Raw genomic sequence first — 25588 nt, forward strand, 5'->3', positions numbered from 1 at the left:
GCCAATTTTATTATTTTAAATGTCATTTTAATTATCATCTTATTTTTTAAAATATTTTTTCTTTATTTTATATTATTTATTTATTTTTTTTAACTTGTTCAATGTATCATTTCTGGCATGTCAAGTGTACAGCACTTTGTGCTGGGGGCTGATCTGAAAGTGCTATATAAATAAATTGCTTGCTTGCTTGCTTGCAGTCTATCACGGGGCTAACACACAGACATGAAACCATTGATTAGTTACTCGAAAGCTAATTTAAAGTCACCAATCAACCTAAAACACGAGTCTTTAGAACCTGGACAGAACATGCAAACTCCACATAGGACGTTTGCAGCCAGCTGGTGGATTTTAACCCCAGACTTTGTTTCTGTGAGGCAATGCAGTCTATTTTTGAAGACAGAACCATTAAGTTCCAAATTTGGATCAGTAAATTGTTCATACAAATCCATCAATAATTTTGGATAGAGGAGAAAACCACTGGGACTTCTCCATTCAGGAAGTTGGACCGAAGAGCCAGAACCATTATCAGTGACTTCTCACACCCTCCATCACAGACCGTTCCCACCAGCTTCTGCAATAGCTTTCCCCCAGGGTCATCAGACTTCTGAAATCAAAACGAAGATACGCCACAACTCCACAGGTCATTTTTATTATTGCACTTTGTAGTATTTTTGCTGCTATACATTTAAATATAGTTCTTTTTTTGTTTGTTTTTTTTAAATCCTGTGTTGTACCAGTTGGAATGTTATTTTATCCCTTGTACACTTGGTGTGTATTTAATGACAATAAGATTGAAATCTAAGTGTAGCTTTTGAGTAATCTTGGTAAAAATGTCCACACACACACACACACGATCATGCAAGGTTGCGTGAATCACCATCCCGACACATGAACTACTTCCTCCCTCTGCTGATGGTTAGGTGGAACAGCAGGAAACAGCTTGTTGACTTAGATCAGACCAGGAAAATTTAATCAGTAGTTTGACAAGTATGACAGGTCACACTACGTGTTGTCCCTCACAAGTACAGTTCAAGTGCAGGTAATTCATAAAAAACAAACACAACAACACAAAACAAAAACAAGATAAAAAAAACTCCAGGGAAACACAAGATGCAACATTTAAAGTTATCTATAATTTAGACATGTTGTCCATGGAAATCCAAAGTCCATCCGTATATTTAGCTTACAATTTACTCTGCTGGTGTTTCAGGCAGAAAATGAAAAGGCTGAAAAAAACATCTTATACTTCATTTACCTACTCCTCCCTGACCCATAGCTCCTCTCGCTAAATGGTATTTGGAGTCCAGACTTAAAAACTCCTTAAACTATTGTGCGTTTTTTTGCGATAAAAAGACAAACAAACATACATTATTCAAGTTTCTACTAAAGATCAAGTCAGTAGGCAGCAGTTAGAGACATCATTATGAAGGCAACAAACAACAAAAAAAAGCAGAGCAAGCCACTAAAACAGGACAATCTGTTGTTTTCTTTCTTGTCATCTCTCCCAAACCAGACTCCGCTTTACTTAGAGCTACTTATTGTGCTTAAAATAAGTCAGATCCAGTTTGCTAATGGTCATCAACGCAGTCTACAAACAGGGGTGCAGCACTTTTGATAGACCGAGTTTCTTTTTAATACTTCAGCTTCATTAAAAAAAATGTGGGTCTGAAGAAGAAACTGCAGCCAAGGTCAGGCAAAAGCTAAGTGCTTTGTTAGTGAACGATTGCGTCCCATTACCCTGATCATTACTGAAAGAAAACGAAGCAATAAAAATGAAATAAACTGGGATCTACATTTGAAGGCAACATGATGCAGCACAGCCGCCGCTAATGACACTGGTCGAAACTTTCTAATAAATGTGCAGCTCACAAAGAAAATGAATCAATTCCACACCGAACGCCCATCTGCGTTTCCTGATATGTTTTGGAACTCTGTAAAAACAATCACATGGGGGATTTTTTTGTCCTGTTCTGTTTAAATGTCATGTCATGATTCTCCAGCTAGCAAATTACCTTTGGCTAATTTAAGAGATATTAGATTATTTAAATTTTTAAAACGAGTTCTGTACAATAAAATGTTGCTGAATATGATATAAATATCTAATTTTAAGAGTCTCCTCCTCAGGAGCCAACCGATTTGAAATACTTCAAAAGTAAAACAAACAAAAAACAAAACATAGACAGCACCAAAGAGTTCCTAGTCTGGGTGAGCATAAAATACACCAGATATATTAAAAAATACTGAATAATGTTTCAAAAAAAAACACACTAGAACCAAGAGAAATGTCTGTGCAATAGCCTTCTTCGATGCTGCTGTTCATACAGAGGAAAAGGCCCAGCTCTTCATCTGTTCCACGTTTCCTCTGCAGAGCGCAGTTCCAGCCAATCGCAACTCCCACTTTGGAACAGTCGTTTGGTTTGACCCAGATACACGGAGACACCGGGTGTTGGGTGGATGCAGTGTGCCCCACTGGTCAGCAGGGGAGGCTAGTGAGGTTTCAGAGATTGGTGAGGTTGATTTCAGTTCACCAGCAGGACATCTTCATACGTGGTTGTTCTGAGGGGAAAATAAGGTTTGATGATTTACTACAGTTAGGATGTTTAATATTATTATCTCTGTAATTACAGTTTCTTATGGTAATATTTACGGGACATATTTTAACAATTTTAACAAAAACAACACGATATTCACGGACGCATTTTTGACGTGATATGATGTAGAGTATTGTAAGAAAGCAACTTTCACCACAGCAGGAATGTTTGATTTAGCAGATTTTTGGTTTAAATATTTATTTTTACAGTGGTTGTCATTCCCAAAAACTCCAAAGGCATCCGTGTCTCTTCCCAGGACTGAACCTGAACCGGGTTAGGTTGCGTGTTAGGTGATTAGGTAAACCACTGCACTATGTTATTTTAAAATAATCGAGCTGAAAACTGTATTATGTTTTTAAAATTAAGGATAAAATATTGGTGTGTTCATAATCATGTATGCAACTTTACGTCTTTTTCAGTGCTGATCATTTTAAGGATTTTAAGGACCTAAATATGCTCCCTCTGCTGGCCAAACTAAGCATTTCTTTTAATGTTAAATATGTGTTCAGGCTTTTTTATGTCTCTAATTTGTGCCTTCTTATCTTGTTCCTGAGCTATAACCTATGAAGCAAAGGTTTATTCGTTGTGGAAGTGTTCATCTATAAAAGGAGGCACAGCACAAACCTGAAACACACACATATCAGGAGGAGGACTCTTAAACATTTAAACCCCCATCCCTGGGACTAAGATCATAAAAAAACAGTAGTTGGGATTTAACAAAGTAACTACTGTTTGCACTTTGATTACCTCACCTCCTCTCTCTGTTCACATTGCATGGTTCTACTGAAGGTTTCTTCCTCTTAAAAGGGATTTTTCCTTCCCACTGTCGCCAAAGTGCTTGCTCATGGGGGGGGGGGGGGGGGGGGGGGGGGGGGGGTCATCTGGTTGTCGGGGTTTTCTCTGTATTATTTTAGTGTCTTTATCTTACCAATTAAAGCACCTTGAGGTGACTGTTGAGTAAATTTGGTGCTATATGAACAAAATTGATTTGAATATGTGTTTGGAAAGACTAAGACATGAGAACAGGATACCAGGAGAACTAGATGTAAATAGGACAAAGGATGTATAAAAGTGAGGAAAGAGAAAATGACCTGATTTCCTTCCAGTGTGCTTGGTCAGAGCCTGATAATTAACACCAGTATAAATGGTAGAGAAATATCGTCTTTCTCTCTCTTTTTCTCCTCATCAGCAGCCAAAAATGTAATCAACTTACTTTGCGACATAATTGTGAGGTTGATATTTTTGTGCTGTCAGCTTAAATTAGGGAGTCAGACTTCACAGGTTTTGTGGTTGTTTAATAAAGCCCGCTGTCGCATTTATCTGCTTTGGTCTTTAGAAATGTAGCATTATGTTAATTTAATGTATATGTTTAAGCTTTCAGGGGGGTCACAGGAGACTCACTCACCTGTCACAGCAGCAGAAGAAGGAGCAAGGAGAAGTCTCCAAACCTCTGAACTTCCCAGAATTCGGTGCATCTGTGCACTCTGCTATGAAGGCGTGCAGATCTGTTATGTGGATTGGTTCTTGGGTTTGATGCTGTGGAAATCAACAACAACAACAACAAAAAAAGACACTACTGTTACTTTTCTGCTCTTTATTTGTAGTCCACAGTAAATACAGAAGCAACAGTTTGGATGCTACGGTGAGTTCTTTGTAATGCAGACTGAGTGATTCTACACATTGTAAATAAACGGATCCTTTTTATAGGCAGCGATTTCCTACCTTGATGGTCTCGTACGCTCCTGTGATGAGAGCGATGAACAGAGACAGCACCATGTAGATGAAGAGGGAGATGAAGGTGTACAGGTAAACCTGGCTAAACAGCCACACTAGAGGACTGGTCTCCTGCATCTCTGCGAACGTCACGAACATGTCGTCGCCGTTAATGAGGGAGAACAGACACTCGGACACCATGGACAGAGAGCGGAACTGTAAATATATATTTTAAAAAAGGTATTTTAATTATCAAAGTTAAGAGAAAAGGTCAAGTTTTTGAAAGCAGTTTAAAAGTCAGAATAAACTGTAGTTCATGTTTCTGTTCCACTGATTTACTCAGTGGACGGAGAAATGTCCGAAAGAAAGAAGGAAGTCCAAAACTGTTTAATTATCTTCTCTGTTACACAACTTAGATATTATTGCTGAATGGCATTTGTGTGGCCTACTAAAATTTTTTTTTTAAATAGGCACGTTTTGTGTGTTCACATTTACTCATATACACCGATCAGACATAACGTCATGACCCCCTGCCTAAGATTGTGCTGTTCTCCTTTTTGCTGCCAAAACAGCCCTGACCTGGTAAGACACCACCAGACCCCAGCACATGTGCGCTGGTATCTGGCACCAAGATGTTAGCAGCAGATCCTTTAAGTTTTGAGGTGGAGCTTCCATGGATCAGACTTGTTTTTCCAGCAAATCCCACAGATGCTGGACTGGGTTGAGATAGGGGGAATTTGGAGGCCAAGCCAGCACCTCAAACTCATTCCTGAACCCTGTTTGCTTTGTGGCACCACCCAAGGTTTCCCAGCAGAACATTGCCCAAACATCACACTGCCTCCGTCAGCCTTGCCTTATTCTCATAGTGAGAATAAGGCAAAGGCAAACACCTGGCACATTTAAATCATGGTGCCAGGTGTTCCCCAGATAAGTGACGCACACACACCCGGCCATCAACTAGATGTGAAAAAAAAGATGTCATTCACGAGACCAAGACACCTTCTTTCATTACAGTTTGCCATTTTTCCTGCTTCTACTGCATCAACATTCATATCCCACCCACTATCAGTTATTCACGTCACCTGTGAGTGGTCATAATGTTATCCCTGGTCGGTGCAAGTGAACTAAAACTTCGAAAGGAAAACTTAAAATTCCAAGGAGTGGAAACAAGTTTTTGACATTGAGTTTTTCCCACATTTAATTCACCTTGACATGGTATGGTCCCAGGACGATCCAGCCACAGAAGCAGTAGCCCAGATAGATGACAGCCACACAGCAGCAGAACCGAATAACATTGGGGAAAGCTGCTCGAAGTGTCACGATAAGGATCTGCAGCAGGGAGGTGCAGAAACACAACACAGATCAAATTACAGTGTGAGAGAGCCCAGAGACACTAAATTAAATGGCTTTCTACATTACATCAACCCACAGGAGGAACTTCTCACTTTCTCACAAGTTATTAAATCAGCAGCATGTAACAATGTTATCAGAAGCTGTGCACCAGCACATCTGCAACTTACATTGTACTTCTGGAAGAATGTGAGGTAGCGAATGACTCCCACCCACACTAAGAGAGTGGAGGTTCCCAATAGGATGGCACAGAGGTCATAGGAGGATATATTCTGTTGGGAAAAACCCAAAGGAATCGGCTTTTAAAAAAAGCTAAGACTACATGTACATGTTAATGTGTGTCAACGCTAAAACAAAACCCCCCAAAACTAAAGCTGATATTAGACCTTTGTCTCGATGCCGATTTTGATGAAACTGCCAGTGATTGTGAAGATGTCACTGATGATGAGGAGGATATACCAGCCGTTAATAAACTCAAGCCGGTCTCCCCAGCATACTTTACGATCTAGCGTCGTCTTAAAGAACTTCACAAACTCCTGCAGAGCAAAGAGAAAGAGAGATTAGCCATGTTTACACACATCAGTAGAATACAATATCGTCACTGACTTTTAGAATCGATTTGATTCCGATTCGCAAGGTCCCAAATCGATTCGAGCCACGATTTCGATTCGATTTAAATCGGGAAATTTTGCCTCAAACAGTCAGAAATATTATAATTCTGATCATTTATCAGTACTGACACTTCATCAGAGGTGTGAGCATCACAGCAGATGCGTTTGTGTCAAAGTAAGTGAGCAAAAAACACAGAAGAACATGAAGGAGATTTTCTTGGCCTGACTTTTTATAGCAGACAACTTTGAAAATATTCTGCAGTAGAACAAAAACGGAAGAAAACCATGACTCAGTATATGAACCTGATGCTGCTGAAGTGAAGCAGAGCAAAGTTACACAGGTTTTGAACAGCAGAAATGAGGCTTTCTTGTCGGAAGTCATAAAAAAAAAAACAAACCAAACCAAACAAAAAAAAACCTAAACAGTGGCCGACAGTGCTGTACACAACGGTAGACTGTTGGGTAATAAGGAAGTGAAAAATGCAGAAAATTTAGCTTTTTAGATGGGAAACTGCTCTCAAATTAAACTGAGAGAGGGAGAGAGAGAGCTCTGTACGAATCGGAATCGTACGTGGCGCCGGGTGAGAAAGCCAACATCTCACGGATTCTGATGCGTCGGGTCCACGCTTTGTGTTCACATCTTTTTACGGAATCTGTTTACCTGCTCTCGTTTGCTATTTTAGCTGTTTGGTGGTTGTTGAAATCGTTTTGTGAGGTTTAACCTGAGATTCTGGCGTTTCTGGCAAAATATATTAATATTTAAAAATCGATTCAGGATTTTAATGAATCGATATGGTTTGTTAAAGCTAAAATCGATTTTAATCAATAAATCAATTACTGAAACTCATCCCTAATACAATATGGATCCCCAGTCAGGCTACAATAAGCTTTCACAAAATTATTCAAGAAAAACATTTAAAGGTTAGAATGAGAACCTACTAGAGATGGCACGATACCACTTTTTCATGTCCAATACCGATATCATAAATTTGGATATCTGCCGATACCAATATGAATCCGATATAGTGTGTTTTTTAATCAATAAACCCGTTTTTTTTTTATATCTTGCTGCTTTTTGTATAAGTTCATACTCAAGTAAAAAAACAAACAAAAAAAACCCCACTGAAGCTATTCTGTTATACCTGTATGCAAAAAATGCACTGCACGCAAAATATTTCATAGTTCAGCAATACTGATCAATCTAATAAACTTAAACCTGCACCATCCTCCCTATTCTGGTATTTTAAAGAGTAAGCAATAGGGGTGCAACGATACACAAAATTCACGGTTCAGTTCGATACTTTGGTGTTACGGTTCGATATTTTTTCGATACAAAAAAAAAAAAAAATGTTCATGCCTTTTTAATTTGTCATTTATTAAAATTATAAATATATATTTTAACTCAAAAGTACAGTTTTTAAATTTAATGTTGCTGAAACAAAAGTAATTAAAAAAAGAAATATATCTCAGGGCTCTTAAAATTTCAAAATCCCTGGTAGCCCTTCGGGCAGGGACTCTTCAGTTTTTGGTAGCCCAAAATAAATTTAAGTAGCCCGAATAAAAAAAGAGAGCAATTTTTTGATTGATGTTTTGTTTCTTGTTTTGTTTCCTTTATAATATTATACATTAATGTATAATATTGTAAAGGAAACAAAACATTAATTAAAAAATTGTTAAATTACAACATTAACTCAAATACTTGGTTCTAATTGAACAGAAATTTCTATGAACTTGTAAGAACTGTGTAGAACATGAATCAGTCTGTGTCAGATCCTGAATTTGAAATTTCCACTGAAGTCACGGGTAAGAGGCAAGTGGAACCAAGATCGAGGCCATTTGCTTTTTGAAGTTTGCAAAGACTGCTAAATTTTGCCAGTGTTAGTTCACTCTTTGCAACATAGTACGCTGTTTTAAACTGATTTTCAGGTTTATTTTTAGTATGTTATTTGCAATTGGTGTTTGTTCTGGGAAAGATATTGCAGACTGAGCAATAATGCATTTCTTGCATTTCTCATGGGTTCTAATGGGGGCCTTTCTTAAAATGACTGGTCCCAGTAACAAAGGCGCTTGTCGACTCAGAAATCGAGAGAAAACCAACAACACACCCGGCAGAACATTATGTTATTTACACGGGTGCACATAAGTGGTCCGCATGTGCGCATTCGCTGTCAAAATAAAAGACGCGCACCAGATAAGAAGTTATGTGCAGCCCTGGTTATATAGCTCGTCATATTGCAGCCACAGAAATTCTTTTGTCCATGAAACCATAAAGCTGCACTTTCTTTTTGCCTTATAGTCTGATTTGTCATAACTTTTCAGTTTTGTGGTAAGCTTTTCTTTGGCTGTCACTTCTTCACCCTGACCTGTCTTATTTGGCTCAGCAGAACTAAAATATATCCTGCTGCTTTTACACACACACACACACACATAACGGTCAGCGATTCTCTGCGCGATCAACCTCTCACATGTTTAAGCTTGCTGCGGGAGATTTCACTTGTCATGTTTGCATAGTAAGCTAAGATTGATAAGACGATGTCAGAGGAATTGGTGTGCAAATTATCATCACTCACAGATCAGTGCTGTCGCTCTCTATACACAGTTCGCGCGATTGCAAAGTGAAAGCAAAAAACAAGCGCAAATTCAAACGCGATTTCAATATGTCACATATTGACAGTGGCTCACCGATGCCAATGACATAATTACCCAGCTACATTTCTGAAAGAATGCAAAAGCATTGACATATATTTTTCCTTCCTACAATAGCCCGACGGGCAGGGCAGAGATAGATTTTGGTAGCCCGACTGGAAAAATCGCTAGCCACGGTACGTCGGGCTAGTGATTTTGCGAGCGCTGTATCTGATTGAGGAATCACTCATCTTTGGAAAAGAGAGTTTATTACAGAGAAATGTCTCTTTCCAAAATAAAAGCTATACTATCCGCTTCTTCTGGGCTATATTCTCAGCAGCATATTGTAGCGGGTCAGGGCTGTTCGGGGTTCTGTTTGTACAGTTATGTTTTGTTTATGTTGCCATAGTGACGGGTGACGCCCTCTCGCTGCGACGGTGTGTCCTTCCGGGGTCAGAGGGCGCCCTGTGTGTTGTTGTTGTTGCTGGGCGGTTGCCGCGCTGAGCAGTTAGCTAGCGGCAGTGTTCTTCTGCAGATTTCAATAAACGGCTGTGCTCCCTGGCTAGCTCACGGGAAGCAAGACCAAACGACACCTCCGTCTCCTCGTTGTCTGAGCTCGCCACATTGGTGTCAGAAGTGGGATGATGGTGGCACCCCATGTTCTGACCCGAGTGACTTTTCCCCCGCCGGTCGTGACCGGCCGGTGCGCCAAAAGAAGGCACCTGGACATTTGCAGGACTTTGTGTGGGGCAATGGGGTCGTCGGGGACGACTGACCCCTTAGGTGGGGGGCTATGTAGCGGGTCAGGGCTGTTCGGGGTTCTGTTTGTACAGTTATGTTTTGTTTATGTTGCCATAGTGACGGGTGACGCCTTCTCGCTGCGACGGTGTGTCCTTCCGGGGTCAGAGGGTGCCCTGTGTGTTGTTGATGTTGTTGCTGTGCGGTTGCCGCGCTGAGCAGTTAGCTAGCGGGAGTGTTCTTCTGCAGATGTGAGAGCGAGACCAAACGTTACCTCCGTCTCCTCCTTGTCTGAGCTCGCCACAATATTAAACATATCAGGTCCCCATAAGGAGAATCATGTGCTAACGGCTGTCTAAATGACTCGGGTAAAGTTTGTAGCATGCTTGTTGTTTTTGTCTGCTTCCACTTGTCTTTGCACTAGGATGATGTCGGCGTAAATGTGCAGTCATATTCGTTGTGTTCCCACTAGTGCTGTCAGCGTTAATCTCGTTGAAATGACGTTAACGCCACAACACGGCAAATCTCCGTTAACGGCTACCCCTGCGTGGGGCTAGACGGCCAACACGTTAACGAGCTAACTGCGCTAACACACTAGTTCCCACCCATGTAATTGAGCATTGCATGGCACATCCAACATACTGTTTTACTTTAGTCCATGACGCGCTTACCTTCAGGGTCATACCTCACATGAAAACCAAAATAATTCCAAACGCCAGATCTGAATGAGGGTGGGGGAGGTTCAATTTGCCATGTTGCCAGGAGAGCTTAACTTCTGTCTCGCTAGCTTGCCCTGCGCTCTTCCTTCTGCTGTTTGTGTTGAACGCTCAGTGGATCTGCGCTCCACAGTGCAGCCTAGGCAGAGTAGTCGAACGCAGATTCACTGAGCGCTCAACACAGACAGCATCGTCAGAAGGAAAGTTGATAAAATAAATTACAAATTTTGTATTGTTCGATACATATGCGTACCGAACTGAAAGCACTGTATCGAACGGTTCAATATCGATACGAGTATCGTTGCACCCCTAGTAAGCAACCTAACTAATAGGGCTCTAAAACTCCCAGCAAAAAATAAAAAATAAAAATAAAAAATAAAAGAAATAGGGAACCACCCTCCACCTCATGATGCTTAATTGACATAATCAACTTTAATTTGATGCAGTGTGAAAAAAAAATGCACAGAAATAAAATATTTTTCAAGAATAATTAAATAGATTCAACATCTTTCTTCAACAGAATTGCAGACTGCACAGCCTTCCCAAAGGAAAAGGTACTATAGCTTACTAGGGTATATTAGACTTAATAGTTACTATATACAGTAATGGACTTCTATATATTTTACATAAGATTAAAACTTTGGGTGTAAGATTCGGATAATTATTTATAAAAGCTAGACATTTTAAATGAGAATAAGAAAGAAAAGTATGTCTTTGTGCCCCATTTTCCCTGTTCATGCGCTATCGGCCCCCCTGGCTAAACTTTGCTAGATCCGCCCCTGCACAGTTACCAGCTGTCAGCTACGTAGAAAAGGATCCTGGTGTAGATCGTAAATAAATTCTAACAACAGCTGATCAAGCTTAAACGTGCTGCTGTTGTTCAGCCGCTGGTTTCCTCTTTCTGGCGCGAAGTGGGAGATAAACAAACAAGAGAGACGGACTCGCGACAGAAAAGCTGATCAGCTGATCATTAATCAGTTTCATGATTGAAGTAGCAGCAGGAGAGGGAGGAAGAGAGAAGAGACAGTCGCTCCATATATCGGTTGTAAAGCTTAACGCGGGGATGGTTTACAAACAGAGATGAACTTACACATTTGCTTTACTTCTCTCTGGGATAACTTCCTCGGAGATGAAATGCCGGATTGGTAGCGAGGCTACAAATACACACAGCCGCTCTATCAGGTGCTACAGTTATGAGCCGAGTTACGCCGTGTCGCAAGTTTTGTGAGGTGCTTTTTTGATATTTAATGGATCGGATTACATTTTTTATTTCTCTCCGATATCCGATCCAGTAATTTACGTCAGTATCGGACTGATACGTAATATCGGATCGGTCCATCTCTAGAACCTACTATTCACTACTAGTCTGACATTTCCTTAGAACCTGATGTTCCTCTAATGTGAGTGGCCCCAGGTGATAGTAAAGTTGTATTGGAGATTTTCTTTACCCATTGCAGCATGATGCCTCGTATTATGGAGCGTCCACACAGCACCAGCGACAGCATGCAGATCAGAACCACAATAATATCAAATGCCAAACGTGCGTACGTCTGAACTGGAGGTTAAAGAGGAGAAAAAAAAGATGTGAGCAGTCTGTCTCCTCTTCATGGCTGCAGTCTAAGCCTACTGCTACACACTTCTGTATAAATAACTTCACTCATTGTAACTTCCTGTTGGCTCATTATTGTGAACTAGAAACAACTTTGTGATATTTTGTAACACCTTTGCTTACATGTTTCTAGTTTCATCACTGGTATCATATTTTTCTTGCTGTACTACTTGCACAGTAGTCCCATGACCACTAACAGATGCTTCTTCTTTTCTGTTTTCTCACCTTGTCCAGAGATGCTCGGGTCTTTGCACTCCTTTATTGACGCCTGGTTATCTAGCCGGATCTTCACCTTGCCACTATGAGCCTTGTTGTCCAGAACTATCTGTAAAAGAGAGAAGAAGGTTTTAAATGACGCACACAGCTCGGCCTGCGAGCACAGCAGCTGTTTAAACCTGTTTGCGAGCGGCAGTCAACTGGAACTAAAGAGTAAACTTACACGGCTGGTTTCATAAATGGACTGCGCTGAGGCTGGTTTGTTTGTTTTCACTTTAACTCTTTCCCCCATATTCTACAACCTCCCCCTGTAGCTTCGATACCCTAAGTTATATCAGTAAAGACTTGGTTTGACAACCATTAGAATAGTTTCTGGGTTCTTCCAAGGGTAGATGTATGGGGAAAGACCACCCTCACTAAATTCTAATGCACAGCCTGTAATGTTTTTCTAGCCTTGACATATGACAGCTCAAGCATGTGTTGAGTCTGAAAGTCTTTAACTCACTGTTATATGAAAGGTGTAGCAGTCTGGGATCTCGTTGTTGATGATAGTCTGGATATTTATCGCCTTCAGCTGGAACTCTATGGTAACATTAATCAACCTGTTTTAAAAGAAAAAGAAAACAAACAAATGAACACAAAAACATCTAATTTCTAACAATGAAACCAAGGTGACTAAAAGAATGACCAGAGGCACACATGCAGGACAAGAAACACAACATGATTCATATCATATCTCTGTGGGTTTGAGTCGCTGTCCTTGTATACATGCTTGTGTTTGTTTGTTTGTCTATGTGTGCTGCAGAGGTATGTGATCATTAGATAATCTTGTCAACAAAGAGGAAACGAAGCCATGTGAAAAATGAAGCCGTACTTGTGGAACTTGAGTGTAAAGTTCTTGTAGTTGCTTGTGAGCGGACCCTGGGGGATCGTCATGGGGTTCACGCCAACACACTCTAAAGATTACAAACAAAGAAGAGAGAGGAATATCATGCTGAGAAACTACTGTCAAACTTGAATTTGCTTTCTTATTTTATATACAGGAAGCACAACATCATTTTTCAACTGCTAATCTTTTTTCTTAACGTTGATAAACTGAATGAAACAGACACTGGCATGAGGAAGTAAGAAACTCTTAGGCTGTGCAACAACTTCTGTAATAGGAACTATCGTTATGACACATGTTTGATGTAATACGTCAAGAAAAGCTGGTGACTGGTAGTCCCTTTAATGCCCTCAATTTTAATCATTTATAGAAAGGAGGACAGCAATTTAAGACTTAACTGTATTGCTTTACAGCTTCCCCTGCTGATAAAGACCTCCTGTACACTGCACCAACCTACTTTGTTAGTCATTGTTTAAATGACAGAAAGTCATTGTTTAAATTACTTTCTGTTATTTAAACAATTAAATAACAGAAAAGTTCCTGTTTTTAAAAAAAATCTACTATAGATTTCAGTTTTTATAGTTGGTCGACAAAGAATGTTTTCTGTAAATCAACAAAAAAAATAGACTTTCTGTAATTTAACACTTTATTTCTTGAAACTGAATCCCAAAGAGTTAGCTGCATTGTCGACAAGATAAACAAATTCTGCTTTGGAGAGAGAAAGTTCTTTGCGTTGCATATTATTACATCCAAAATACGATTAGTTGAGCCTGTTATGATCTATTGACCAGTCATGACTTGACAAAAATGACAAGACAGTCATTTAACTTAATTATTTGAAATCTGTGGGGAATGTACTGCTCTGTAATACAGCTGCTCCTCTGAGTCAGACTTTTCCTTTTAAAGTGACAGAACACATTGTGATGCCCACCTCAGGCAACAAATGCAACTGGGGACTTTTTGCAAATAACCACACTCTGCTTGACCTCTAATATGTGTGAAATCCTGCCCCTAACCACTTTCCATAGAAGATTTTTTTTTTTTTAATCTGGTCTCTCTCTCTCTGTAGTAATCTCTGCATTTTTCTTGCATTGTTGTAAAGTGGGAGCCCAGATTTCATTTCTTTGAGTGTGTTTGACAAAATTCTCTGCTGAACTACTTGGTACACAAAGGCAAAAACTCTTCATATGCAACCCGCCACCAGTAAACGTGAACTGTCATTTTACAGAACCAACGTCTTGTCACATCGAGAAAAAAATTTCACACATTAGCAGTCTGCAGAGGCGAGGACTCTGCAGACTGTACAGACTGTTCTTTTGTACAATGTAGTTCACGCTGCCTACCTTTGATGACACGGGGGTCTATGCTGAACGTGTCGTTGGCGGGGTCGATGTGTCCCTTCTTGTAGTACTGCTGGCAGAGAAAGAGGGCACTGCCATTCTCGGCACGGTCATAGACATATGCATAGCGTCCCACTGTGGTCTCTGGCAAGGCCAGATACTGGGGAAAAGGATGAGATTAGACTAATTCAGGATTATCACTGGGTTTTATGAAGTGAAGAGAATACAAGCTTCCATAGAAACAGGCCACACAGGTCTTAGCTTTCAGCTAATATCAGTACAATCAATACAAGAATGAAAGTCAAACACTTAACTTCGAGGGAATGGCGTTGCTGTCTGGAGTCAAATAAAACTGTCAGATTTTATGTTGTCAGCTTTCTACAGCTCACCAACTAAACTATGCACGTGCTGTATGTGTAGGCTCTGCCCTTTGTCTTCTAGTTATCAACCAAATAATGTAATGTCTTCACTGACCAACACCTTTTAGCCTCGTTCATACTATAGATTTATTTGACTGTGACATTGAAATAACGTGAAAGCACAGGCAGAGAAACAGGAAGTGAGCTGTATGTCAGACCCACTGTGTGCAGATCTAATCAGCGTTGCTGACATCCTTGACAGTGACTTATTTTGTAAACCATGGTAATAAAACTTCATGAGGCTTACTTTCATATTTATACAGTCAAATTTGGGTATATAAGACTGAATGTGTGGAACAGGTGAGCAGTGAATAGCACTGATGATCTATTGCAATGCAAAGTTTGGCTGGAGAATCTCAGATTCTGGTATTTAAATGGAGGACACTGTGACATGGACCACACACCCAAACATTCGTGCAGATCAGTTTCTAACTTCACTCAGTGTTTATCTATGGGAATAAAGCGAGTACAGTAGCAAACCATACTCACGCTACAATGATTCCCATAGACTTATAATTTAGCCCATGTTTGGGGAGAATGATGGAGACTTCAATAATATAAAGCAGAAAATTTTCATGCTGTGGCTAATCAGGAAATTCTGTTTAAAAAGTTGTTTAATAAAGATAAACGGTTACAAATTTCAGTTAAAAAAAAAAAAAAAGATTATCACCTGATCCACGGCGTAGAAGATGTGGTCGTAGACGTCCTGCTGTGTGTAAACGGCAAAGGAGTCATCTGAGGACTCATCGTAGTCCTTGAGGAAGATGTGCTTGAAGGTCATAGTGTTCTCCTCCTTAAAGGTCACCACCACCTGGTTACTGAGACCAAACAGCACCAACTGCAGCAAAAACAGGCACGGGGTATAGAGAATGATGTGAGGACGATAAGAAGCTGTGACAAAGAAAAAACCCTTATGTGGTGCGTTACTGTTACAGCCCCTAAACAGATAATGTTTCATATTTGATATTCAATTTGTGTGAATGTTGAAACTTCTACATCATCAGCGTGATTCCCATTAAAATGTACAGAACCAGAAATGTATCCAAATCAAGAGCACCCCCAAGTATAATATATGATGTACCTGAGTGGTGACAAAAAAAATTTTGGCTAGCTGCAGGATCAGTTTAAAAGGATAGCGCCCCTTGGCATGATATTTATCACAAGGGCTCATAAAGAAGTATTTTAGCTTCCTGCAAATCGCCTCCTCTTCCTCTCCAGCGTGGACCCAGTGACATCCTGCTGCTGTGGCAAACCGGTGGTGGTTACAGTTGTTGTCATGACTGTTAATTTGATAGTCATCCTCGCCACTGCTGTCTGTGGAGCCGTAGCGAGTCACCGGAGAGGGAAGTCTTTCCCGCTCTGATTGGGAAAAAAAAAAAAAAAGATTTTAATTTTTCTAAAATATATCTTTTTAAAAACACTCTTTAAATTGGCCAACAAGTTTACAATGAGACCCTGGTTGTTCAGTAAAAAATATTGTCCAATGTATCAGTAATTTACCAATAAACTGACCTGGTCTACTAATGCAACACGTTAGTTGATAATGGCGTAGAATATATGCAAGACTAGAACTGAAATCCAACATCTGAAGCAGACTTTGGTCCAATAGAACATGCTGTGAAATCTTTCAGGTCTGGTTTTCATTATTCACATAACACAGCATTGTATCTGAGGACTGGTATTCATCAATGTTAAGAAAGGTAAACCCACATGTGCAGCGTTTTTCTCGAACTACTGGAAACTTCTGCTGAACTTACTTTAGTTTACTCACTCTTCATGCAGTTGTTTTTTTTATTCATTTTTGAAAACGCAGCTTGTTCCTCTCAGTCAGTAACACTTTGATAATCGCAAAAATCTTTGCATTTTATTGACTTTAATATAATCTATATCAGATGCTTATTTATAATGATAACATGCCTTGTTGTGGTGAAATAAAAAGATGAACTTAACTGCTAAACTTAAATCACGATAAGCTAAAAAGGCAAAGGCAAAGATAAATTGTGGCAATGAAGTAATTATGCAAAACACAGAAATTCCTTTTTGTGCAATCAAGCAGTTGGGCTGCTTTCCTTGCAACCACGTGTTGCAAGGAAAGCAGCCGTCATGTGAATTGAGCAAATTTCACATATCTAAGTTTTTTTTCAGCTGAGACCAGTCATTTATGGGCTGACTGTGCATCCAAGCATGATTGGTAAATGACTGGTAAAAGGAAATTAGGAAATGAATGCATTTTCTGTTATTTCTGACTATTGAATAAAATGTCCATGCTTGAGTAAATGAAACTCCACTTAACAGCATTTTACAGTTACAATGTTGGTGACTGAAAAGAACCTCTAGGCCTAAAAGTCCTCTCTTCAGGAATAACACTGCAATCATTTCCTGGAATACGTGATTTAATCTTCCCCAGACTACTTCTAGAAACAGATTCCTGAACACACCACGGTTTTCTTGGAACCCATCATAGTCCTCATTGTGTCTAATACTTTCTCTTTATCTCAGATCTCATTATCTCAGTGAGGTCAGCTCTGCATCACACGATAGCTAACCTGTCCAACTCAGAGTCTATTCAGACTCATGTGAAAGAAGAAATGCTGCTCTCAATTAACCAACACGCTTTTAGTCTCTAACGTAGTTTTTTTTAAATGACGCCGATTCATTCACTCTGTTTAGGTTTATTGAGTAGTTTTACTTTCCACTTTTTCCTTCTTGAGAAAAAAATAGAAAAGTTTGTGAGAAAGTCTGAAACTCTATATTCCTGAAGAGACTGCTCTCCCAAAAGAGTCATAAGAGACCGTTGCAGATATCAAGTATCTGGTTTCTGCGATTGGTAAGAGATGATAAATCTGGCCCGACTTTGTTAGCCACGGCTAAGAACAGAGAAGTAAGGGCACACTGATTTTGACCTCGGCCCGATGATAAGGTGCTTTTGATATCAAATGCAAAACACACTGTGGTGTGATGTTTACGTGTCATGGGTTTTTGCAGTTGAAATTACACAAACAAGATGTCAGGTTTAGTTTTTTCCTTCTATGACACTGGTTATATCAGATAAGTTACATAAAGAGACGTTATGACACTCATGAAATCCTTAATGTAAGTCTGATGGAGAGTTCTGGAACATCACAGATAGCAGCTGTTTCGCAAGCATATATCAATGACAGACAGGTACAGCTGTGTCAGGTTTTTCAGTCCTGTTGCCACAGGTGTCTAAAATCAAGCATCTACGCATGCAGTCTGTCTTTACAAACATTTGTGAAAGAAGGAGTGGCTCTAAAGAGCTCACTGAATTCGAGTGTGGTACTATAAAAGGATGCCACCACTGTAAGTCAGTTCACGGACTTCTTCCCACCTACATATTCCACAATTAACAGAAAGTGGTATTACTGCAAAGTGGAAGCATTGAGGAACTACAGCACCTCAGCCATGAAGTGGCAGACCACATGAAGTTACAGAGTGGGGTCACTGTGTGCAGAGGTGCATAGTGCGTAAATGTCACCAGCACGCTCCTGACTCTGGCATTAACATCAGCAGAAAAACTGCGCCAGGAGCTTCATGGCATGGGTTTCCATGACCGAGCACTTCTTGTATCTAATATCAAATTTAGATAAATGCACTTTAAAAGAAAACCTTTTCTCTGATGAGCTGAGTGAAATGTGTGTTAATGTGCACGTGTGCAAATTAACAAAACCCCTGACTCTATCGGCACTTTGAACTGAGCCAGATGCTTTAAAAAAAAATGATAAAACTTCATCTGTTCACAGTAATCAGCAGCTTTTACATACTGCAGACAAACACACACAAGATAATTATACAATAAATATCAAATATAAAATGATACAAAGAACGTGTCCATATTAAGTGCATATGCACATATCAAAACTTTTGTTTTGCGAATGTCCATACAGATCAATTGTATTTCATTCTTTTAAATGTTTGAAATAAATCAATCCTATCCATTCATCCACAAGACAATATATCATGTTTTAACACTGCCTTTATAAAAAAAACAAACAAAAAAAAGCCCCACTCACACACTGTGACCCAATCACAGCTAATACTTGTCACATGTTTTTTGGTTCGCTTACCCTGCTTATTATAAAGAAAGGAACAAAGAACAGGGTCATTCAGTTTGTTCGCTTTATACTGAGGAAACAACACGGTGGCAATAAACCTAAAACTCTTTACGTAATCTGTTTACTGACCTTTAATCGACAGTTATGAGTTATTTCTCAAAATGATCACTTGCAAGATCACATACACGATTGAATTAGGGAGGCAAAACCTGTTAATCATTCTCGACGTGTCAGCAGAGCAAACTACCAGCTTAGCAGTGTCTCTTGCAAATGGGAAGTAAAACAGGAGAAGTAAACCCTGTTGTGTCCAGTATTAGTCAGCATTACCTGTAAGAAGAAAGTTCAGCGAAATAACTTTACACAGCAAAGTTTGGAGCTGGAATAACGCCAGGTTTGTCGTGCAATATTCCTTCACTTTGTTTATAAGATTACCGTTCCTGAAAGGAAAAGCCTCTTTTTGCAAGTAATTACCCGTGACACAAAAGTAAACAAACAAGAAACCTCAAAAGGAGAGAACGGCTGTTAGTCTTACTTCTACTGACATGGATGCAGGCGGAAAGTTTTGACAGGTGATTGATGAATGGCTTCTTGGACTGTTAAAGGAGCAGTCCGCATGCTTTTGTTTCAAGTGACAAGCATATCTGAGATGTATTTAAATCAATGTCATAGTTTAAATGTCACAGTTTTGCTTTTTTATATCTAAGGTTGATTAAAATACATTGCTTAATTTAGGAAATCAACAGTAAAAGGAGATTTTATGGAATCTGCATGTGGTAAACTGCAGTAAACCAAAGCCATATTTGTAGGGGTCACTTCCTGCTGTAACCAACACCTGCAGTTAACCTGTGAGAATTTTTGGCTGTAAAGTTAAATAAATAACACACCAATGAACATTTGGTGTTAGCACAGTATGATGGAAACAGTTTTTTAATTATCTCAGCTAGAAAGGAGGCCGGGCTTTGGTTGCGTGCCTCGGTGAGAGGAATGTGAAGCATCCAAAAGAATCCAACAACTTAACATTTTACGCAGACAACTGGGGCAGCATTCATTTATATCTATGATCGTAGGAGTGCATTGATTGACATGGCAGATAGCAATCAAACAAACAAAAGTGGGCGCAGGCCAATGACTAAGCCATCCCATTTGACACTTAAAAGACAGGATCTCAGATGCCGCAGAAATCTATAGAAATATCTGGCTCTTCTGGTTCACTGTCGCCTGTGGCACTCGCAGAAACACTGATAAAGTTGCCTTTCTATCAATCAAAAACTGGAAATCTCTCATATCAGTGTTTAGATCTAGTCTAGTTGTCCAAAGTAAAAGGCCACACACAGGCTAAGAATCAAACTCTTCCACTTATAAAAAAAAACTTAAAGGATAAATCTTAAATGAAAACAGAAAGACTGGCAGCTGTGTTCAGGGTTGTTTTGCACGTAGGAAGTGATCCATGAGTGAACTTAAATTGGTCTTTGTTCTGCAGCAATATGCTTAACTTTAGTCAAGTCAAGTTTATTTATGAAGCACATTTAAAAACAACCAAGGCTGACCAAAGTGCTGTACAATAAAATACAAATATAAAATACAATAAAACGCAAGTACATAAAACACCTCACTGATAAAACAATAAATTAAAACAATAAGTTAAACCTTGCTAAAAGCCAATGAGAAGAGGTGAGTTTTAAGAGCAGTTTTAAAAGTTCCTAGGCTTGTGGAGAATCTGATGTGAGGAGGTAAACTGTTCCACAGTCTGGGTGCAGCCACAGCAAAAGCCCTCTCTCCCCTAGTCTTTAATCTGTACCTGGGAACATCTAAAAGCATCAGGTCTGCTGACCTCAAAGATCTCCTGGGGCGGTAAATGCTAAGAAGCTCTGCCAGGTAAGGAGGTGCAGTACCGTTAAGAACCTTAAAAACCAGCAGTAAAATTTTAAAATCAATCCTAAAAGCAACTGGGAGCCAGTGGAGAGAGCAGAGGACCGGAGTGATGTGGTCTCTCTTTTTGGAACCGGTCAGCATGCGAGCAGCAGCGTTCTGCACCAGTTGGAGGCGATGCAAGAACAGCAAACAGAAAACAGGTGGAGTGACAGCGAGCCGAACATACTGGCGCCATCTTGTCAACTTTAAGCATTTGGTTAAGATTTTTTTCAGGTTTATCTTCTTTGGAAGTGAAAAAGCCTTGATAATGGTTTTATATGCTAATTTTTTTATATAGCCATCTCTCAAAGTTCTGTTACAAATATGTGAGAAACTTGAAGGTAAAGAAATACAAGTTAAAAACTCAACATCCATCCATTTTTCCTCTTTACAGGAATGTCATATGGGTGGATCGGTGGATAACCCCACGCTCTCACACCCACAATTACAGATACATTTAGGATCACAACCTAATAGGCATTCCTTTGTCCAGAACCCACACACACAGGAAAAGCATGCAAATGCCACAAAAAAAGGCTCCAGCAAGTCAGCAGGTTCAAATCCAGAACCTTCTTGCTGTGAGAGGACTATGGTAGTACTGCACCACGGTGCTGCCACTAAAAACAAGTTTAATGTCATTTTACTGCTTAGAAAAACTCAACAGTTTATCATAGTTCTAGAAATATTGTACACGAAGTCACGAAGATGTCTGATGTACAACCTGAAACTACAGTCTGTGCACATGAGTAACTTGTCACCAGCAAGGGGAGGGCGAAACAATCCTTAATTTTAAGTTATTGCTCATACATATTTTAGGAATATTTAACATGTGTCTCGTTGAGGTTCGTTGAGGTTTGTTGCTTACTGTAAGTTTTCAACACTGTCAGAAAGTCTCAAAAGGTTACTTCAGTTAAGTCAAATTTCTTCTCTTGAGGTCAAAAACAGACTTTCACTATCAGTTAGAAAATTCTCATCAGCATGTCTCACTGGAGCTGTACTTCATTTTATACACACTAATAATCCATCAGAAAACAGAGACTCAACCATGCATGTAAGTAGCTTATCAGACAGAGGCAGTGTGACTATGCATGAAAGACTTCGGATGCTGATTTCATAGGTTTGCTAAAAAGGGTGGTGGTCTTCATGGTTGTAGTGCAGGATTTGATCTGGGTTTGGGGAGACAGTCTTCATTACCAAAGTAATACTTTTCCTTCACTGGAAATAACTTTATACACTGCTGTACATTTTAATCTATAAAAACAGTGCATCATTTATCAGCAGATTCATATTGGCTGCAAAATAGTCAGTAAATCAAGTTTTAAAACAAATGAAATTAAATGCTGTGCTCCCTTTAAACACTTTTGCAGTCCACACACAGCTTTCAAAAAGTAAAGTTTCAAAAGTACAAGAATGTACAAGAACACTACGACTGTCACCTTCTTATTCTGTTACTTCCAGTACTGATCCCCATACCCTTCCTATAATGTGAAGACAGTTATTGGAAGAAAGGTTTGCTTCACAGGTTAGCTTGAGACTATGATTAGAGGGACCACTATCACTGGCATTATTATGTTGAAAACTGCATATGGATGATATTTTATTGGAGGATTTCACAGTAACTACTAATTAGTACCAAGGCATCTAATTTTATTATAATCTAGTAATTACAGTCTGGAATGCATGCAGTTGAAGGTATCAACATCATTAAAAACGAAAACAATGACATAACTACCAGAGTTTCAAGATTAACCAATAATCCCACCGTTCATACATCTTAGAGAAAGGACATTATAGGATGAATCCACACGAGCTAAACTTATGACAAAATACAAAGATATTAAATGCAGTGTTGCAAAATTAATAAAAACAGCAGATCTTTCTCTTTGTCATAATGTGTTTTTGATTTGCATTTATTGGTTTTTAATGCTCTGCGTTAAAACAGCGCCCCGAACAACTTCTGTGTTAATCTTTTAGAGTTAAACATGCAGTATATCATGATATCATGTCCGAGTTGCATGTCTGATGGAGGAGCAAAAGAAGGAAAATCCCACTTTGTCAACAAGGATTCAAATATGTAGTCATGGAGCAAAAAAAAGAACTGATGTTAGCGGAACATTTGGACACAAAAACCACTTGATGACACTGAGTGCTGTACTTAGCAGCCCAGAAGATGACCGAGCAGAAAAACAGTTTCGTCTGAGGTTGCAATGTTACTCAGGTTTAAACTCATTACCGGTTAGCTTTTAAACACAAAAAAATCAGGTTGAAGCTAATTTACGCATCGCAAAGAGCCAGCAGCAGGGGAGTGTACTAGAAACCAAAGTAAACAAAACCACAGTCGTTACGGATAAGATAAATTAAGTAGTTAAATGTTAGCGCTACATTACCAGAGGAGTCCTTCCGTCCTGTCGTAGCCATGTAGTTATCTGTTAAAATACATAAATAGGTGAAGAAAACGGTTAAACCTATCGCCAAGCGGGTGCTTTCTCGGGAGCTGTAACTGTTGATCACTGACGAGGTTAAAAACTAAAAGCGTTTCCGCTCTGTGCAGAGCACGTGACCTATATCAATTTTGACCACGTGACTCCTGCAGGAACCCTCTCGCGCTGACATTTTTAACAGTTTATATGGTTTTCTATTTTCTAATTCGTTTGACTATTTGCTTTCAGCTTAGTTTATTTCCGTTTCCAGAGTTTTCTTGTTTCAGGTTAATTTTTATTGTTTGATTATTTGTTTAAGTTTATTTCTTTTTTCAAACCTCCCTCAGTATCTCACTATGGGAAGCGCCCTCTGGCATGGCCAATCACGGAAGCTCAACAAGGAACACGTGGGTCCAGGACAGCCCAATCACTTCAGGGACATGGGGTCTGACCCGCTTATAATAACGTGACCAACCGTCCTCTTTTCCCAGGACATGTGCACTTTTCATGTTCTGTCCGGGACGTCCGGGAGGGGGGGGGATTTTCGAGATTAATGAAAATGTCCGGGTTTTCCTACAGAGGACCCATATGTGTGACGTCATCCCCGAGGTGCTGCTTTGTGTTGTTGTTCTGCCCTTAAAAAAAAAAATGTTGTTCTGCCCTCACAGACGGGACAGACGGGGCGCAACAGCGCGCCTGGTGATGTTTCAAAAATGCCAAAGCGCAACTGCAGCTTTTCAGACGAACTGCAAAAGAAATTTCCTTCGTACCGTCCCGGTACTGATAATTTTTCTTATACAGATGAGGCCTTATTTCTGTACCATTATTTAATTCCAGAGGTTTTTAAGTTTTTTTGCCCTTGTTGACTTGTAAAAGCCTATATGACATTTTTGTTTCACCATTCATTAACCGCACAGAGAAGGCATCGTTTAAATATGTTAAAATTTTCTTTAAGCAAACAGTATTATTAAAGTTCTTCATGACTGGGCCAAGTGTTCTCTTTTTTGGAAATCAAAATATGGTCACCCTAGCTTATAATAGCCCCGGCCCCACACCACCCCTTGAAGATCATAAAAGCTTTGTGCAGAACCTTGTGCACTAATTAATTAGACTAAACAATTATTTACTTTAGCTCAAGTTATTACGTTCGCTAAAAAGTTGGGATGCTGTGTAAGACATAAATAAACCTAAAATACAATGGTTTGTTCATTCTTTTGGAACATCCATTCTACTGTAATTATATATTTTCGTTGAGGAAATATATTGTTTTACTTTTATTAATATTAAATTATAATTATTAGTACTTTTAATGTTAGTTTTAGTCTTTCTTAAATTATCACACTATGGTATATATCAGAGAAAATATTTAGGAAAATCAGTATGGTTTAACTTTTAAAAGCTATTATTTTAAAATGTTCTTTGTGCACATCCAGTTTTGCTTTTTAGTTTAACTTTGATTAACCATAGCAACTTTGTTAGCTAATGTTTTTTTAAAAAAAAAATTTTTTTTAACTATTCAAAATCTACATCTACATCCTCAATAAAAAAATTAAAAAAATAAATAAATACCCTTTCTGGACGGATTTAATTGCAATGAACCACGGAACAGCACCAATGATGAATAGATGAACCAGCATTGCAAATAATGGACCATCAATGATGGTAGGAAAGAAGCTGCAGAACTGCATTTGTGGCTGGTCAAAACTAACAACTGACATGGGCCGTAAAATCCACCAAGGCAGGAAGAAGTGCCTCAGCGAGCTGAGAAAGGGGCCTCGCATTGACACATACTTTTTAAGAAGTAAGTCATATCAGTCGATGGAAGTCCAGAGGCAGGAGAATCCCCACAGTCCTCAGGGTATCAGCACCCCGTTCGAAGTTCTTTGTCGTACAGACCCTCTCATAGTCTCCAGATTGGAGCTCAGTCAGATCCAGCCAGTAACAGTTCCCAGTCTAGAGCTTAGTCAGCCACACCCAATATTAGATTCTAGCCCAGGACCCGGCCATTTAATATCAGCCCCTAGGTTGGAGGTTAGCCACCAACAGCTAGCAACACATTTTGTACATATTGTACATATATTTATTAGTTTCAGATGTAGCCATTCTTGTATTTTGCTTGTTTACATTATTGTATTTTGCACAACTCTGTTGCTTGTGAAGCTCGCACACAAGAATTTCACTCACATGTGCCGTACCAATGTACCTGCACATGTGATGTGACAATAAAAGTGATTTGATTTGATTTGTGTACAGATGTAAGCCAGCCATAATCAACACCATGTTCCAGCCCAGAGCTCATCCAGAAACAACCAACAGAATCTTCCAACACTGAGTCTAGCCAACCACTACCAGCAAGGGAAAGGAAGATAG

General features: G+C 39.4%; 1 protein-coding gene and 1 long non-coding RNA gene across 2 annotated transcripts; both read right to left on the reverse strand.

Annotated features, from left to right (window-relative positions):
* Window positions 1-627: 627 nt before the first annotated feature.
* On the reverse strand, window positions 628-23319 carry mcoln1a (mucolipin TRP cation channel 1a). The gene is made up of 14 exons (XM_080881641.1): window positions 23186-23319; window positions 15896-16173; window positions 15485-15652; window positions 14399-14555; window positions 13044-13125; window positions 12675-12771; window positions 12179-12278; window positions 11793-11899; window positions 6041-6190; window positions 5825-5926; window positions 5511-5633; window positions 4314-4520; window positions 3997-4127; window positions 628-2556 (listed from the first exon to the last, which is right to left on the reverse strand). The coding sequence occupies exons 1-14, from the start codon at window positions 23214-23216 to the stop codon at window positions 2520-2522; spliced, it is 1770 nt and encodes a 589-aa protein (XP_080737767.1). The 5' UTR covers window positions 23217-23319; the 3' UTR covers window positions 628-2519.
* LOC308396383 lies at window positions 9427-11764 on the reverse strand. Its single transcript, XR_013971551.1, has 2 exons — window positions 9903-11764; window positions 9427-9483 (listed from the first exon to the last, which is right to left on the reverse strand). It is a non-coding gene; the product is annotated as an uncharacterized lncRNA (long non-coding RNA).
* Window positions 23320-25588: the final 2269 nt, after the last annotated feature.

Source organism: Rhamphochromis sp. 'chilingali' (genome assembly GCF_963969265.1).
Source record: "Rhamphochromis sp. 'chilingali' genome assembly, chromosome: 4".
In the NCBI taxonomy this organism is placed as follows: Eukaryota; Metazoa; Chordata; class Actinopteri; order Cichliformes; family Cichlidae; genus Rhamphochromis; species Rhamphochromis sp. 'chilingali'.

Coding starts and splice junctions, on each gene's coding strand:
- mcoln1a (XM_080881641.1), bottom strand. CDS start 23,216: ATGGCTACGACAGGACGGAAGGACTCCTCTG. Junction 12,772..13,043: donor TTTACACTCAAGTTCCACAA/GTACGGCTTCAT, acceptor CTTTTAAAACAG/GTTGATTAATGTTACCATAG. Junction 5,634..5,824: donor CATTCTTCCAGAAGTACAAT/GTAAGTTGCAGA, acceptor TCCCTGCTGCAG/ATCCTTATCGTGACACTTCG.